This window comes from Scyliorhinus canicula, chromosome 5, assembly GCF_902713615.1.
Source record: "Scyliorhinus canicula chromosome 5, sScyCan1.1, whole genome shotgun sequence".
Taxonomy (NCBI): domain Eukaryota; kingdom Metazoa; phylum Chordata; class Chondrichthyes; order Carcharhiniformes; family Scyliorhinidae; genus Scyliorhinus; species Scyliorhinus canicula.
Window position 1 is genome coordinate 165,225,779 of NC_052150.1, and position 18,671 is coordinate 165,244,449.

The 18,671-nt window shown below is 47.7% G+C and overlaps 1 protein-coding gene across 3 annotated transcripts in view; it reads right to left on the reverse strand.

The window, feature by feature from the left end:
• Nucleotides 1-955: 955 nt before the first annotated feature.
• Nucleotides 956-18,671, reverse strand: part of abcb4 (ATP-binding cassette, sub-family B (MDR/TAP), member 4) — a 170,776-nt gene continuing 153,060 nt past the window's right edge. For all 3 annotated transcript variants that reach the window (XM_038797976.1, XM_038797977.1, XM_038797978.1), the window contains 3 exons: nucleotides 10,616-10,822; nucleotides 4,300-4,446; nucleotides 956-1,279 (listed from right to left, as the gene is read on the reverse strand). In XM_038797976.1, the coding sequence (XP_038653904.1) occupies nucleotides 1,079-1,279; nucleotides 4,300-4,446; nucleotides 10,616-10,822 (555 nt within the window). In that variant the 3' untranslated portion in view covers nucleotides 956-1,078. The remainder of the gene's footprint in view (nucleotides 1,280-4,299; nucleotides 4,447-10,615; nucleotides 10,823-18,671) is intronic.

An 18,671-nucleotide genomic window follows, 5' to 3' on the forward strand; every position in this document is an offset into this window, starting at 1 on the left:
ACAGTTTGTTAATGAGTGAGAATAGATGTGGAATAGGTTAACTTGTGTAACTCAAAATTACACATACACATTTGTCTGTCGTTCATTATGAAAAGGGGGATGTTTGGGTTTTGAAATATGCCTAAGTGTTCTACCTGGTTAGCCATGAGGGACTCTCTGGGGTAGTCACACCCCTTTCTGTTCCTCTCTCCTTGCTCTACCACTCTCCCCTCTCTTTGCTCTTTCTGTTGCAGCTCTGTTGCAGCTCCACTCTGCTGCTAAAGCTCCCTACACTGGTGCTCCTATCCCTCCCAGAATGAACCACACTTAAAGATTGTGCAGATCAGTGAAATATGCTTCAGTCTGATTCTGTTCCCCTCAAGCATGATTTTTTTTTTAAATTCATGGGACGTTGGCGTTGCAGGCTGTGCCAGCATTTATTGGCCATCTCTAATTGCCCTTGAGGGGCAGTTAAGAGTCCACCACAATGCTGTGGATCTGGAGTCACATGTAGGCCAGACCAAGTAAGGACAGCAGATTTCCTTCCCTGAAGGTCATTAGTGAACCAGATGGGTTTCGACAATGGTTTCACGGTCATTAGATTTCAAATTTCATCATCTGCAGTGGCGGGATTTGAACCTGGAACCCCAGAGTACTCTAGGTCTCTGGATTACTAGTCCAGTTGCAATACCACTATGGCACCGCCTGTTGCAAGTGCTGGGCCACCATTGAATTTACTCTCTCTACCTAGGATATTTGGGAGTAAGCTATCTTCTCTTTTGTTTTTCAACCACAAAACCTCATATATTCTAACCGATCAAACAGGTTTGATTAAGATCGGGGAAACTAAATTGGTTCCATTACTTTGACATAACTGCAAACTGGAATAGTAATCTATATTGTCTAGATGAAGGTAAAATTAGCTGCAATCTCTTGCGGATATTGTTTCGGATAAAAGTACTATGTAAATAAAATATAGTGTTTTCCAAGGGTTTATTTTTATTGGTATTCAACAGAAATCATAACGAAACTACAAATTATATTTTTTGAATAATTACATTGTGGTTATTACATATTCTTTTACTTTCCCTCAAGTCATTCAGTTTCGTCCCATTTGTGCAGTCACGAGACTGTAGTAAAGGTTTTGGTTAGCAATAAGTTGTTGATGTGTTCCTTCCTCTGCAATCTGGCCATTATTAAACACTGCTATTTTGTTGGCATTTTGGATGGTAGATAGGCGATGAGCTATTACAATGCAGGTACGACCCTCTCTTGCTTTGTCCAGCGCCTCTTGAACGACCTGTTAATTTGGATGAAGTGATAAAATGATTTTGACTATGTTGAGTTTTTTCAAAATGCATCTGACCAATGTTTGTTAAAATTGATAGCTTTGCAATTATAATATCTGCGCGGAATGCACACAGGTCACTTACCCCAAAGAAAATTAGGCAAGCTCCCCAGCATAACCAAGATTGGAAACTATCAAAAGCTGAAAAAGAATTATGCCCAATATCCTCTTCAGTGACCCTTTGACCTTCTCTCCACCCAAACCCCAATTGCAAATACCTATCTCTGACATCCTAATCCTCGGTAAGTCCTTCTTGCCTATGACTTCCATCTTCATTAAACTCCACTGAATCCTTGTCAAAATGGAACTGAAAATCCTTATCCCTTGTGTACAAGTCCCACTATGACCTTGACCCACAATATTTGTGTAACCAATTCACGGTAGCATGAGCAGCATGGTACCATGGGTAGCATGGTTAGCACTATGGCTTCACCGAGCCAGGGTCCCAGGTTCGATTCCCAGCTTGGGTCACTGTCTGTGCAGACTCTGCACATTCTCCCCTTGTCTGCATAGGTTTCCCCCGGGTGCTCCGGTTTCCTCCCACAAGTCCGGAAACTCTTCCCAGACTGTTTCACTGCAATGTCGACTTCAGGATGCCACGGGAGCACAGTGGTTAGCACTGTTGCTTCACAGCGCCCGGGTCAATTCCCAGCTTGGTCACTGTCTGTGTGGTGTCTGCACATTCTTCCCGTGTTTGCATGGGTTTCCTCCGGGAGCTCCAGTTTCCTCCCCCAAATGCAGAAAGACGTACTGGATAGGTGAATTGGACATTGTGAATTCTCCCTCTGTGTACCCCAACAGGCGCCCTAATGTGGCGACTAGGGGCTTTTCACGGTAACTTCATTGCAGTGTTAATGTAAGCCTACCTGTGACAATAAAAAGATTATTATTATTAATTCTACATTCCAACCCGTCACTATCTGTCCTCTTGAGTTCAGCTTCTTGTACATCCACTCAGCCATCAGCCATCTTGGCCTTACTCTGAAACCCTCCTCCCAATTGAATTTAAGTAAAGCCAGTTACATAGGATTGAGGGATGAGCTGGCGAAGATAAATTGGGAAATTAGATTAAAATATATTATGGCAGCTGAGTAATAGTGAACTTTTCATAATTCTCTATGAATCTGCAGTCCATTGAGAAATGAAAAGTCTATAGGCAAAGAGATCCATTCACATAGGTCCCTTAGAGGCTGAGACAGTGAACATTACAATGGATTTAAAGAAATGGTTGAAACGCTAGACCGTTATTTCACATCTGTCTTGATACTAAGGGCACAACATACCACAATAGATGGGGATCCAAGGATCCAATGAGAGTGAGGAACTTAAAGTGATTAATATCAGCAGAGTAAATGTACTGGAGGAATTAATGGTGCTCAAACTGACAAATCCTGACAATCTGATGGCCTACACCCTATGGTTCTAAAAGGTGCCTGCAGAGATGAAACGGCTGTGATATTCCAACAGTTCCTAGATTTCCGCGCTGTCCCAGGAGATTGGAAGGTAGCAAATAAAGCATGCTTCACAATAGAGGAGAGAGAAAACGTGGATATACAGAGCAGTTCGCCTGACATTAGTCATATTACTGGAATCCATTATTAATGAAATGGTAACGGGCCACTTAGTGAACTAAATATAATTATGCTGAGTTAACATAGTTTTTATGAAAGTGAATCATATTTGATAAATCTATTAAGTGTTTATTGAGAATGTAACTCGCAGAGCAAATAGTATAAGGGTGGATGTGGTGGTATGTTTCAATTTTTAAAAGGCACTTGCTAAGTGGCCACACAAAATGCTGTTGCAGAAGTGCTCCTGGAGTTGTGGGTGGGTATAGGGTTGTTTGAAGGACTGAATACAGAGTATAATAGATCCAAGTTTGACGATAATGCCAAGTTAAATGGGAATATATACTAAAAAGAGAATAGACAGAATCTGCAAAGGGATAGAGACAGGCTAAGTGAATGGTAAAAAAAAGTGGCAGTTTGAGCATAATGTGAGGAAATGTATGGTTATTTTTTTTGGTGAGAAGAACAGAAAAATAATATTTTTACATGGTCAGAAGGTTTTAATTGTTGGTGTTGAGAGGGATTCAGATGTTCTTGTACAAGAAACATTACTTCTTAACGTGCTTCTTATTTCTGAAGAACTAGAAATAATTGAATTTCGGGTAACTGGTTTCATTCTGGCTGGAAAAGACACTATAGGCTAGGTTTTATGATCTCCAAACAGCGGATTTGCAGATGGGGAACAATGTCATTGGTGTCTTGCCTGCTGCCTACCCACCTGTCTCTGTTCTTGCTGCAATTTTATCTATGTGCGCCTCACCCACCCATGGAGCAATTTAGGTCCTTAAGTTCCCAATTAATTGGAATTAACCAGCAGTGGGACCTGCCTGGCAGGTTTCACTGAGAGTGGGCAAGGCAGGGGTCCTTCCCTCTTTCACAGGCTCAGTAGGCTGACAGGTGGACACCCCCAGAGCATTTCCCCCATTCTCATCATCAGAGAGGACATTCATTACTAGTCAGAAATGGCATATGCCAAAAATAAATAGGTGTCCAGGGCCCATACCCTAATCAGAGGTCACGCCCTTTGCAAAGACAATAAATGGCCTAGTGTCTGTTTGAGGTTCTCTCTGAATGATTGAGTATCCTGTTGATATTGGCTGCATTCAGTAAATGGCGATTTACTTGATCGGCTGCTTTCAAAAAGCTGTTTGTTAAACATGCCTGACATTAAAACCACATTCCACTGTGGGAAAACCATCATCCACTGCTGAACTCCCACCATTGAATCCACACCCCCCCCCCCCCCCACCATTGCCAGCCACACCTTGCCCAAACTGCTACCTTCCAAGATTCCAAGAAATCCACAAACCTGGATGCTGCTACCCCATCCCCCTCTCCCCGACCACTACCCCTGCTCCCATTGGTCCTTGCACACGACAACATAAACAACAGCTGCAGGCTTACCATTTCACTTTCTGTATCAAGTGCTGAAGTGGCTTCATCTAGTAGGAGGAGTTTCGGGTTTCGGACTAATGCTCGGGCAATGGCAACACGTTGTTTCTGACCCCCAGACAGCTGGGCCCCCTTGTCACCTACACATGTACTATATTTCTAAATAAATTGAGTAAAACAAGCAAAATGAGTATCTTAGCATTTATACAAATACTGAATTTTATATTGTTTGTGTGGATTCTTTTCTTGCAGCTTCTGCGTCTGGATTAACTGCAGTCTAATACTTTTGACAATAATTTAATAGCTTCAGGATGAGTACTACTGACTTTCAAAATTGTAAGAAGTCTTATAAAACCAGGTTAAAGTCCAACAGGTTTGTTTTGAATCACTAGCTTTCGGAGCACAGCTCCTTCCTCAGGTGAATGAAGAGATGGGTTCCAGAAACATATATATACATAAATTCAATGATGCAAGACAATACTTTGAATGCGAGTCGTTGCAGGTAATTAAGTCTTTACAGGTCCTGAGTGAGCAACTGGAGAGAGGGATAATCACAGGTTAAAGAGGTGTGAATTGTCTCAAGCCAGGACAGTTGGTAGGATTTTGCAAGATGGGACTTCCGGAAGCGCTATGGAGTGAAAGGTCACATATCTGGCAGCTCCCGCTCTTGGTGGTCTTTTTGTGGCTATTAAACTGGATTTCTACAGGAATTTTTCAGAACAAAGGTGTAAACGCGAGAAGAGAAGGAGGTGACCCCTTGTTTATTGAGCTGCGCCCAGGGACAAAATCAAAAAAGGAGGAATCAAAAGTTGGTTGAATGTGCGGACCAGAGTTCGAGGGAGGTAATGGCAGGGACCCAGGGTCTGACCTCGGCAGCTCAGTGGTCGACGGACCAGTTAGTGAACTTCTTGACCGAGAAGTTCACTCAACATTGCAGGGAGTGTGCAGAGGACCTGGCCCAGGCGTGGACTCGATTAGGGCTGTGGTTGACTGTATGGAGGAGATTGACGACCGATGGGCAGGCGATCCAGAAGCTGGAGGAGCTGGCGGCAGAACGAGAGGAGCAGTCCACCGCGATGGTAGCAGAGATCGGGATGTCACAGGACCAACAGAAACGACTGCTGGAGAAAGTGGAGGACCTGGAGAACCGTTCTCGGAGGCTGAATATCCGGCTTTTTGCTTTTTGCCATTGTTCTGGGAACTTATACTAAGAGTGGGGGGGGGGGGGGGGGGGGAAGGGGAACCAGCAGGTGGTAGGAAGCTAAGCGCCAGGGGCGAGAGCTGCCAGGCTAGCTGGGAGGGCTAGTTCACAGAAGCAAAGTGGGGGGTGAGCTGAAGACCAATGTAGCGGGAGGGGGGGATGGTGGGGTGGGGGGGGGGGGGGGAAGGGAGATAGACTGCTGATGAGGGGGGGATTTTTAAGGTGTTGGAGGAGGAGAGGGGACGACGGTAGCTGCCGGGCGGCGGGCCAGGTGAGGTGCGGGACATGGGCCAAGGGAAGGTCATAGCTGATCGACACGTGAGGGGGGTAGAGTGCCCCCTGACCAGGTTGGTCATGTGGAACGTGCGTGGGCTGAATGGGTCGGTCAAAAGGGTCCGTGTGTTTACACATTTGAAGCAGCTAAAGGCGGATGTGGTCATGTTGCAGGAGACGCACTTGAAGCTGGGAGACCAATTAAGATTGAAGAAGGGATGGGTCGGGCAGGTGCTTCATTCAGGATTGGACTTTAAAACAAAGATGGTAGCAATTCTGGTTAACAAAAAGGTGGCATTCGAGGTGGGAAAGATAGAGGCAGACCTGGGGGGGTAGATTTATTATGTCCAGTGGGAAGCTGGAGGGAATGGTGTTGGTGAATATATATGCCCCAAACGGGATGATGTCGCGTTTGTCAGGAGGGTGCTGGGGAAGATTCCGGACCTGGACTCCCATCAGCTGATTATGGGGGGGGGGGGGGGGGGGGTGGAGTTTAATATGGTTGTAGATCTGCGACTAGACCAATCGAGTTCCAGGTCGGGAAAGGTATCAGCAATGGCGAAAGAGCTGCAGGGGTTCATGGAGCGCATGGGTGTAGTGGATCCATGGAAATTCGGGGGGGCAAGGAGCAAGGAGTAATCATTTTACTCCCATGTGCACAAGGTGTATTCCAGGATAGACTTTGCGTACTGGACAAAACGCTGTTAGCTAGGGTGGAGGGCACTGAATATTCAGCAATCATGGTGTTGGATCACGCCCCGGAATGGATAGACCTACGAGTGAGCACAGGAAAGACCCAGTGTCCACAATGGAGGTTAGATGTAGGGCTGCTAGCGGAGGATGAGATCTGTGAGCGGGTGAGGGAGGCCACCCGAGGGTACATCAAGAGCAACGACACGGGTGAGGCCGCGGTGGGGTGGTTTGGGAAGCACTGAAGGCAGTTATTAGAGGGGAAGTCCATCTTCGGGGTCTTGCTTCCATCTTGGCTGACAACTCCAGAACCTGTCCTTCTCCGGATGCACATGAGGAGCCATTAAGACCGACCCCCTGGTTGAGAGGGTCCAGCTGCTCCACGCCAACCCCCAGAATGCCTACATTGTGCACCAGGATGACGGCAAAATACGGTCTCCCAACGGGACCTGGCGCCAGCTGGTTCCACTGCCAACACGCCCCCTTCCCGCTGCCCGCCGCCAACCCCAGCGCCCCATACGCTACCCTGGGTCTCCTGTATATCCTGCGCCGACACTGCCACCACCCATCACCCCTCTGCCTACCCCCACACCCCAACCATCTCCGACACGCTGGACTAAGGCTCAAGCTTACACAACGTCAAGACACAACGTCCCTGGAGTCACCACCTGCAACAATCGTGCCCGCCGCACCACCAGAGCTGAGGAGGTCGAAGAGAATGATCTGGCCTCCAGATAGACTGAATATGTAATGACCCCACGTCACCCCTGCTCTCTCTGCCTCTCGGTGAATTGAAGGTATATCAATACGGGTAATCAGGAGATAGGGTGGGGGGGGGGGGGGCAGTAGAGTATGTTATTTCAATGTTGTTGCGTGTGTCAGCCTGCTCAGTTGTTTAAGAAAGGTTAAATTGTTAAAACTGTGAAAATTACAAATGCTTCAATAAAACATTTTCTAAAAAATAAGGATTTCGCAAGACCATGCAGACGCTGCGACAACAGATGAACGGACATCGCGCGACCCTTGCCAGGCAGTACTGTTCTCTTCCAGTCATGGGCATTCAGCCTCTGATCTCCGGGTAAGTGTTTTCCAAGGCGGCCTTCAGGACGCACGACAACTCAATATCGCCTAGCAGAAACTTATACCCAAGTTCCGCACACATGAGTATGGCCTCAACCAGGACCTTAGATTCATGTCGCATTACATTCACCCCCCACCATCTGGCCTGGGCTTGCGAAATCCTACCAACTGTCCTGGCTTGAGACAATTCACACCTCTTTAACCTGTGATTATCCCTCTCTCCAGTTGCTCAATCTGAACCTGTAAAGACTTAATTACCTGCAAAGACTCGCATTCAAAGTATCGTCTTGCATCATTGACTTTGCCTGTATATATGTTTCTGGAACACACCTCTTCATTCAACTGAGGAAGGTAGCTGTGCTCCGAAAGCTAGTGATTCGAAACAAACCTGTTGGACTTTAACCTGGTGTCGTAAGACTTCTTACTGTGTTATCCCCAGTCCAATGCTGGCATCTCCACATCATTTCAAAATTTTGCCGAACTTGGTTTTTGCATGTATAAAGTGGCACTACTTCAGAATAGTGTAATCTACTAAATACTGTGATACTGCAGAGAGTGATGATCCGTTTTACAACACTAGGCATGTTACAGCTGGTAACACAACATAATACGAGGAAAGAGTAAAGTTCCTTCCTTCTCCCCTTTTCCCAGCATGTTCCCAGTCCCATAGAGACAGGTTAGGAAACAAGGCCAGGAAGCAAAATTGTAAATAGCATGTCCACTCATTTACCAGACACATTCTACCTCAAGTGGAATCTTGCCGGAGGCGGGGTCAGAGTCTACCAGGTATTGGAGGATAGACTATTAGGGAAGGCATTTTTTGGTGTCAGCTGGATTTTCCTGATGATGGCTGGCCCATCTCCCCTCCCCGCTGCTCAGGTCAGAGACCAGCAGACAGGTGGAAGTGGCTACCTGGTGGCAAGCTGGGGGTGGGGCGGGGCATCAACACCTCCCTTCAATCGCAGCAGTATGGACCCCTAGTAGTGGCTACAAGCCATCCTGTGGAGCGGTTGCTGCCTCCATATTGAATGCCTGACAATTTCACAATACTGTAGAGAATGCCTCCATTTTGCCAGCCCTCTCGTAGTCTCCTGTCTGCTCAGCAGCACTCCGGTCTCCTGGTGGCATTGCTGGCCAGATATCCTCCAACTTGGCATCCCATTTCCCTGATCTTCCCCCATCTTTAATTGATCAGGGCTCCTGGAGGCAGATTCTTAACTAATTGCATTCGAGAGGATCGCGAAAATGCAACGCAATGGCCGCGTCCAGGTTCCTAACCTGGAATTGAAGCTAACGTTGGGACTGCAACCTAACCAGGAAAATTCATCCCATAAGGTGTGCTAAACTATTGAAAAGGAATAAAATAAGGAAATATATCCAATGTTTCGGATTGTGGGTATTGTTTATCTCAATTATTTATTGTGTTAAGAGAACAAAAGTTGTTTTAAAGATTTATATTTGTATTGCCAAACATAGAAATAAGGCAAAGAGCACAATCTATTGGCCTCTCACAAGATTTACCCGGCTTGCCATGCGAGATCTAATGCGAGAGTCGCAATCTGGTACCTGCCCCATAACGGATGGGACCTAAATTTGCATATTTAAGACCTCGCCATGGTGCCATTTAGCACTGGTCCAAACAAATATGGACCAGGCGTAACGGCAACTAGGAATGGTCTCCCAGGTGATTGGAGGCTCCCAGGTGGTCGGGCTCTGGGCAGGGTGGTACCTTGGCACTCCCGCTGGCACCTGAGCACCTTGGCACTGCCAGCCCTGGCATCTTGACACTGCCACCCAGCCACTCTGGCACTGCCAGGGTTCCTGGTTAGCACTGTCAGGCTTATGTGGGCATTGCCAGGGTCCTAGGCTGACAGTGCCAAGGTGCTTGGGTGCTTAGTGGGCAGCACGGTAGTATTGTGGTTAGCACAATTGCTTCACAGCTCCAGGGTCGCAGGTTCGATTCCCGGCTTGGGTCACTGTCTGTGTGGAGTCTGCACGTTCTCCCAGTGTCTGCGTGGGTTTCCTCCGGGTGCTCCACTTTCCTCCCACTGTCCAAAGATGTGCAGGTTAGGTGGACTGGCCATGCTAAATTGCCCTTAGTGCAGGGTGGGGTTACTGAGTTATGGGGATAGGGTGGAGGTGTGGACCTGGGTAGGGTGCTCTTTCCAAGAGCCGGTGCAGACTCGATGGGCCGAATGGCCTCCTTCTGCACTGTAAATTCTATGAGAAATGTTCTATTCTATGAGGTTGCCCGGGAGCTGATCGGGAGAATATCAATCATGATTGTATTGAATGGTAGAGCAGGCTAGAGAGGATAAATTTCCTACTCCTGCTCCTAGTGCTGATGTGCTAAGAACTATTCTATCTGATTTCACCATCCAGCTCTTGGTCTGCAGCACCTCAGGCACAAATCTGGTGTTCTTTATTAACAAGTGGATTTCTTGATTAATATGGAGTTCAGGCACTACGGGGAGAAGGCAGGAGAATGAGGATGATGAACATATCAACCATGATCAAATGGCAGAACTGACTCGATGGGCTAACTGGCCTAATTCTGCTCCTACATCTTATGGTCTCATGGGTTCGGAGTGCAGTGTGTATTTGACAACCACTAATCTGTGTGATTAAAGGGACTTTGTGTTACTGAGACTATTGGATCTTAAGATGTACTTTGAAATCAGTGTTAAACTTAAAATCTATGTGTATCTGTTAAGCCAAGGGGGAGTATGGGAGTATTGTAACATAATCCAACCTCTCATGTTTAACAATTTTTTCTTGTTAAAAATAATTAGCCGTTCTGTGACTCTGTTCCTCCACATTAAACAAAATGTTACGGTTTTACGAGCCAGGGTTTCATTCTGGAATCTTCCCGTCCAGTTATAATATCAACTGGGATTGTATCAATTGAATGAACATTGTTTTTTTTTGCTTGGTTCCTAATTTCATGGAGGAAGCTACCAACTTCTACATACAAGCAATTAGCCTTCTCGTCAACATGTATTTCTCTCACCAGAACTCGAGTGTAACCAAGATGTTCTTACTGAGCTGCTGCATGGTTCTGAGTGCCACCATAGAGAAGCTTACCTGAGGGAGTGTTTCAATAAAGGAATGTATGTTTGCTGCTTTGGCTGCAGCTTCTATCTCCTCCTGGGACACGACCCTACTGTTGTCCCCATAGGCAATGTTGTCAGCAATACTGCAGTCAAACAAAACAGGTTCTTGGGACACAATTCCAATCTGTGCCCGAGCCCACTGAATATTGAGGTCCTTCATATCGTGATCATCTAAAAGCTAGAGAAAAAAATATTTCAATAAGCAATGCTTCACCTAAGGCCATTGAAGTGGAGATACATTGTAGACTAGATACAGGAGGATCAAAAGAAGATCATGGTAACAAGATAACAAGCAAGGTTATGGCACAGCAAAATGCAGGGTTCCTGCACAATAACAGCACGGGTACATATGGCAAAGTGATTGTTAATGCCTATCACATGCACATGACGGCAACAAGAAAGGCTGTTAATGATTCTGAGTCCTGCAAAATATTAACAGACACAGCTCTGAATTATACCATGGCAAATACTGACTGATCATACTTCAATAAAATGGGTTGAATGTTGCATTTTTAAATACTGTTTCTGTTTTATATGTCCTCAGAGGGAAAGCAGGAGATAATCCGCCACATGAGCAACTATGTGGATGCTGTCAGTGCAGGGTCCACGAGTGATGAATTATCTATGCTTAGGGTCATTATTTATAGTGACGGAAAATGACAAATTTTGTCTTTCACACATAAGATTGGTCCATTTTTCTGTGACGATAAATTTTTTGATCTCACCCACGCTGTAATTAATCTGTGTAACTATTTATATTTACTTAGGGAATAGAATTTTAAGAAATAAATAGCAAAATAAAATGTTTCAAAATATTTGTGCTGTTACCGATGCCTTTGAGAAGTCTGTATCTAGTGCTGTAATGTGTGGTTGGTCATTTTGTCAGATTTTCTATTTTGAAGAGAAAAAGTGATTTTCTACGTGAGAGAACAAGTATTTTCAAATGTCAAAAGGAGGAAGAACATCACCACCTCTTCTTCTGTATAATATACAGACACTCCCTCACCCCTGCTCTTTTTCCTGGGTTGTTTTGTTTATCAGCTTCAAAGTGTGGTATTGTTGACATGCACAATCATGAATGTTCCACAATTCATATTCATTCTCATAAACATTTCACTTTTTAATGTACCAGTCTGAATTTCATGAACCTCTGCATCTCAGTGGAAAACAACAATATTAAAAATCTATTTTTTCCAACCATGCATTTCAAGTTGAATATTCACGAAAATATACAAAACTCTTAAAAAGACAGGCACAACTGTGGAATTATAACTCCAAATCCATTGATTCAGCAATATTTAATGTGGGTTCTGGGTGGGAGACTTCAATGTCCATCACCAAGTGAAGTTCAGTAGCATCACTACTGACTGAGCTGGTTGAGTCCTGAAGGACAGATCTCCCAAACTGGGCATGCAGGAGGTGATGATTGAACAAAGGACGAACTTGCTTGATCTACTGATGAGACTGATGAGACCATCAATTCACGCGACGCGTGGTTAGAAGTGAACAGTGGTTTTAATCGACTTACAACAGAGCCTGCCTGTGACGAGATGAACTCCAGATGAACTGGCAGGCAGGCTCAAAACATCAACCTTTATACTTCCGGTTAAGGGGAGGAGCCATGGGTGGAGCCATGAGCGGAGCCAAGGGTGGAGCCCAGTACAAGCTCCTCTTCTCCCCCTATTGGTAGAGCCGCGCAACTACACGTGATCTAATACGAGGTACAGGCTCAACACATGTTGTACAATACAGTGTGGATTATTAGTATTTATAATTCACCACATTCATCCCCTGTGAAAAAAAATCAACTCCGGCGGGGGTGATGGTTTACAAATTGAGTCTGTCCGGTGGTCAAGTTGTCCTTTGTGATCGGCGGAGCACCGGAGTTGCAGCCCCTTCTGGTGGCTGGATGATCACGGTCGGTTGGGGTACGATGTCGGACTCCGGGGGTGATTCTGTCTGAGCTTCGTACCCGTCTGGTTCGACTGGGGAGTGGGGGCGCTGGAAGCTTGTGGGTGCGGGCGCGCGGGACATGTGTAGCGAACTGGTAGGTGCAGGGGCGTAGGGCGCAGCGAGTTGTGTGGGGCGTAGTGTGAGGGGTACATCGGCGGTGGTAGTGGTGGGGTTAGATCCTGCAGGCGCTAGGTCCCGGAGGGATACGGTGTCCTGACGGCCGTCAGGGTACTCTTTGAAGGCGTATTGTGGGTTTGAGTGTAGTAGAAGCACTTTTTCCACGAGTGGGTCAGTTTTGTGTGCCCTGACGTGCTTACGGAGGAGTACTGGGCCTGGTGTCCTCAACTATGCTGGGAGCGAAGCCCCCATGTTAGTGCCCCTGGAAAAAACATAGAGCCGCTTATGAGTAGTCTGGTTGGTGGCGGTACATAAGAGTGACCCGATAGCGTGGAGCGCGTCTGGGAGGACTTCCTGCCAATGGGAGGTCGGGTGATTCCTGGACCGGAGGGTCAGTAGGACGGTCTTCCAGACCGTCGCATTCTCCCTCTCCACCTGCCCGTTCCCCCTGGGGTTATAGCTGGTAGACTTGCTTGAGGCGTGCCCTTGTCGAGCAGGTACTGACGCAGCTCGTCGCTCATAAAGGACGAACCCCGGTCGCTGTGTACGTAGCTGGGGAAACCAAACAGGGTGAAGATACTATGCAGGGTCCTAATGACTGTGTGGGAGGTCATATCGGGGCATGGGATAGCAAAAGGGAAGCGGGAGAACACGTCGATGACGTTAAGGAAGTACACATTCCGTTAGTCGAAGGGAAATAGATAGCGAGGCGTTCATAGGGCCGAGAAGCGTTTACCAGGTGGGCCCTGTCTGGTCTATAGAAGTGCTGTTTGCACTCTGCGCACATCGGACAATCCCTGGTGATTGCTTTTACCTCCTCAGTGGAGAAAGGTAGATTTCGGGCTTTAACGTAGTGGGCGAGCCGGGTGACCCCCAGGTGGCAGAGGTCATTGTGGATGGCTTTCAGGCGGTCGCTCTACGTGCTGGAGCACGTACCGCGGGACAGGGCATCTGGGGGCTCGTTGAACTTCCCTGGTCGATACATAATGTCGCATTTGTTGGTGGAGAGCTCGATCCTCCACCTCAGTCGAAGTTCCAAAGCGGAGAGGGTTCGGGAGAAAAATGCGGCTGGTCTCCCTGCCTGATTTAATGTGGCTGCAAGAGCGACCTCTGAGGCATCGCTCTCAACCTGAAAGGGGACGGATTCATCCACCGCTCGCATAGCCGCTTTGGCGATGTCCTCCTTGATGCAGTTGAAGGCCTGGCGAGCCTCAGCTGACAGAGGAAAAAATGTGGCCTTAAATAGTGGGCGGTCTTTGTCCGCATATTGAGGGACCCACTGGGCATAATATGAAAAGAATCCCAGGCACCGTTTGAGGGCCCTGGGACAATGAGGGAGAGGTATTCTAAGAGGGGGTGCAGACGGTCCGGGTCAGGGCCCAGGACTCCGTTTTCCACGACATAGCCGAGTATGGCTAGCCTAGTTGTGCGGAAAACGCATTTCTCCTTGTTGTAAGTGAGGTTGAGTTTCTGGGCCGTCTGGAGAAATCGATGGAGGTTGGCATTGTGGTCCTGCTGGTCATAGCCGCAGATGGTGGCATTATCCAAGTACGAAAAAGTGGCCCGCAGTCCGTACTGGTCCACCATTCGGTCCATTGCTCGTTGGAACACCGAGACCCCGTTCGTGACGCCAAAGGGGACCCGGAGGAAATGGAAGAGGCGGCCATCGGCCTCGAACGCCATGTAGTGGCGGTCCTCCGGGCGGATTGGGAGCTGGTGGTATGCAGATTCCAGATCCACCGTGGAGAAAATACGATACTGGGCGATCTGATTCACCATGTCTGCAATCCTGGGAAGGGGGTACGCGTCGAGGAGCGTAAACCGATTAATGGTCTGACTGTAATCTACGACCATGCAGAATTTTTCCCCGGTCTTGACGACCACCACCTGAGCTCTCCAGGGACTGTTACTGGCCTCTATGATCCCCTCACGTAGGAGCCTCCGGACCTCGGTTCTGATAAACACCCTATCCTGCAGGCTGTACCGCCTGCTGCGGGTGGCTATGGGTCTACAGTCCGGAGTGAGGTTAGCAAAGAGTGGAGGGGGGGGAGATTCACAGCGTGGCTAGGCTGCAGATGGTGAGTGGGGGTAAGGGTCCGCCGAAGCTGAGGGTGAGACTCTTGAGGTTGCACTTGAAATTGAGTCCCAGTAAGAGTGGGGCGCAGAGTCCGGCAAGACATATAGTTGAAAGTTAGAGTAACTAGCGCCTTGGATCGTTAGTCGCGATGGTGCGCCCTTGGAGGTGAACAGAGTGGGAGCCCGAAGCGAGGGAGATAGTTTGCCGTGCAGGAAAAACAGGGAGCGAACAGCGTCTTACCAGATCTGGGTGTACGAAGCTCTCGGTGCTCCCGGAGTCGAAGAGGCACGGTGTACTGTACTTGTTGACTTGAACGGTCATCATTGAGCTGCGGAGGTGTTTCGGACGCAACTGGTCCAACGTGACTGCGCCGAGTTGCGGGTAGTCGGCGGCTCGGTCAACTGTGCTGGGGTGGCCCCGTGGTGAATGCCCGCTGAGGTCGCAGTCTTCGATCAGTGTTTCTGAGTTTGGAGAGGATGGAGCCCAAGATGGCCGCCCCAGTCGATCGCACGTGGCGGGCGGCGAGGAAGATGGCGTCCAAGATGGCGGCCCCCATGAGTCGCACGTGGTCAGCCGGGTGGTGGGGGTCCGCAAAGATGGCGGCCCCCATGGGACGCACGTGGTGGGTGGGGGCGGAGGCGAGGTATAGGCCGCAGCGTTACAGGGCCTGCGGGCCTGCGAATTCAGGGAACGAGTGCTCTGAGCTACGGGAGGGTTAGAGGCTGGGGCTTTCTTCGCCAGACACACTCTGGCATAGTGTCCTTTACGACCGCAGCTGCTGCAGGTCGCGTTGTGGGCCGGGCAGTGCTGCCGCAGGTGCTGGGGCTGGCCACAAAAGTGGCAGGCTGGAGCAGCATTGTGGCTGGGTGGCCGTGCCGCGCAGGCTTGGGGCAGTTGCTGGTCGGGGGCCCATGATGGGGTTGCGGAGTCCGCGGGGAACGAGGTGAGGCTGCGAAACGAGACCTCCATAGTAGTAGCGAGTTCAACAGTATCTTCTAAATTTTGGGCCCCCTTCTCAAGCAGTCGCTGGCGCACGTAATTGGATCTGAGGCCTGCAACAAAGACATCGCGGACAGCAAGTTCCCTATGTTCAGCAGCATTTACAGCTTGGTAATTACAGTCCCGGGATAAGGTTTGTAAGTCTCTTAGAAATTCTTCTATCAATTCTGTGGGCTGCTGGCAGCAAGTAGTAAAAACGTGGCGTGCGTAGACCTCATTGACGGGCCTCACGTACATTCTGTCGAGTAGGGCCAGGGTCTCTGTATATGAGCCGGTACAATTAAGCTAAGTAGATATACGATGGCTCACCCTTGCCTGTAGTAGGCTGAGTTTCTGCTCCTCCGTAGTTTCCGTGGTGCTTGCTTCAGCCAGGTAGGCCTTAAAACATCGGAGCCAGTGTGAAAAGATTTATTTCGCCTCTGCATCCTGTGGGTCGAGTTCCAGTCGATCAGGTTTGAGGGCTGATTCCATAGTCGTTCCTTACAGTTTCTTAAGACGATTAAATTGATGAGACCATCAATTCACGCGACACGTGGTTAGAAGTGAACAGTGGTTTTAATCGTCTTACAACAGAGCCTGCCTGTGACGAGATGAACTCCAGATGAACTGGCAGGCAGGCTCACATCAACCTTTATACTTCCGGTTAAGGGGAGGAGCCATGGGTGGAGCCATGGGCGGAGCCAAGGGTGGAGCCCAGTACAAGCTCCTCATCTCCCCCTATGGGTAGAGCCGCGCATCTACACGTGATCTAATACGAGGTACAGGCTCAACACATGTTGTACAATACAGTGTGGATTATTAGTATTTATAATTCACCACACCTACTTCCTGCCAAATTACCTCTTGCAGACACATCTGCCTATGAAGATACTGGTCGGAGTAATCACAACACAATCCTTAAGGAAACAAAGTCCAGTCTACATATTGGATTGGACTTTGTTGGATTTTGTTTATTGTCACGTGTACCAAGGTACAATGAAATGTATTTTTCTGCGAGCAGCTCAACAGATCATTAAGTACTTGAAAAGAAAAGGAAATAAAAAATACATAAAAGGGAAAAGAGAGGTTAGCAATAATGTTAGTCTTAAAATTAAATTTTAAAAAATTAGAACGATTGAAAGATAAGTAAAAAGTGGATCTGTTCGGGAGAGCTTGCACAGAGCCGCCTCGCTCTGGCGCTATCTTGTTTTGCTTATTTGAAAATGATGAATTTAGAGGGCTATGGAGATAGGGCTTGAGAATGGGACCAGCTGGGTAGCTCTTGGGAGCCGGTGCAGGCACAATGGGCCGAATGGCCTCCTTCCATACTGTAAAATTCTATTCTAGTCACAATGGGGACACCCTCCACCACGTTGTGCGGCACGGCAACTATGCTCTAGCAGCTCAAAACTACATCCATGAGGCACTGTGGGCCATCTGATTCAAAGAATTGTATTCCACCGCAAACTGTAACAACATGGCCTGGAATGTGCCTTACCCTACCTCACCAGAGTACCAACACCAGTTCAATGAGGAGTGATGAACAGCATTCTGGGAACAGCAACAGGCATACCGAAATATAAGGTGCCAACTTGAGGAAGCCACAACACAGGACTACAAGAATGCTGCAGAGGAAGCTAAGCAACCTCTCAACCAATGGATTAGAAAAAAGATCTGATGCTCTGTCACAACAGCATCCAGTTGTGAATGCTGTGGGCAATTAAACAGCTAACCAGAGGAGGAGACTCCATGAATATCACCATCCTCAATGGTTGAGCTCAGCCGTAATTGGAAAAGACAAGGATAAGCATTTACAAGTACGAGCAGTCAGAAGTGCCAAGTGGGTGATATAATTTAACCTCTTCCTAAAATTCCCATCTTCTCAGATTCTAATCTGCAGCAAATTCAATTTATGTCATGTGATATCAAGACACAGCTGAATGTACTGAATATGGAGAAATGCCATGTGCCCTGTCAACTTACTAACAGTAGCACTGAAAATGTGTGCTCCAGAACTTGCCACACCGTGAGCAAAGCTGTTTCACTACACCTGCAATACTAGAACCTCGTTGAAAATGTGAAAAATTACCCAGGTATGTCAAGTCTTTGAGGAGGTAACAAGGAAGCTAGACAAAGAAGAACCGGTAGAAGTTATTTATTTAGATTTCCAGAGGGCTTTTGACAAGGTGCCACATAGGAGATTGTTAAATAAGTTAAGAGCCCATGGTGTTAAGGGTAAGAATCTAGCATGGATAGAGGTTTGGTTGACTGGCAGAAGGTAGAGAGTGGGGATAAAGGAGTCTTTTTCAGGCTGGCAGCTGGTGACTAGTGGTGTGCCTCAGGGGTCGGTGCTGGGACCACAACTTTCACAATATACATTAATGATCTGGAAGAAGGAACTGAAGGCACTGTTGCTAAGTTTGCAGATGATACAAAGATCTGTAGAGGGACAGGTAATATTGCGAAAGCAAGGGGGCTGCAGAATGATTTAGAAAGGCTAGGAGAGTGGGCAATGGAGTGGCAGATGAAAGCAATGTGGAAAAGTGTGAGGTTATGCACTTTGGAAGGAGGATATTTTGTAAAATGGGAAATGCTTTGGAAATCAGATGCACAAAGGGACTTGGGAGTCCTTGTTCACGATTCTCTTAAGGTTAAAGTGTAGGTTCAGTCGGCAGTTAGGGAGGCAAATGCAATGTTAGCATTCATGTCAAGAGGGCTAGAATACAAAACCAGGGATGTACTTCTGAGGTTGTAGATGGCTCAGGTCAGACCCCATTTGGAGTATTGTGAGCAGTTTTGGGTCCCATATCTAAGGAAAGATGTGCTGGCCTTGGAAAGGGTCCAGAGGAAGTTCACAAGAATGATCCCTGGAATGAAGAGCTTGTCGTATGAGGAACGGCTG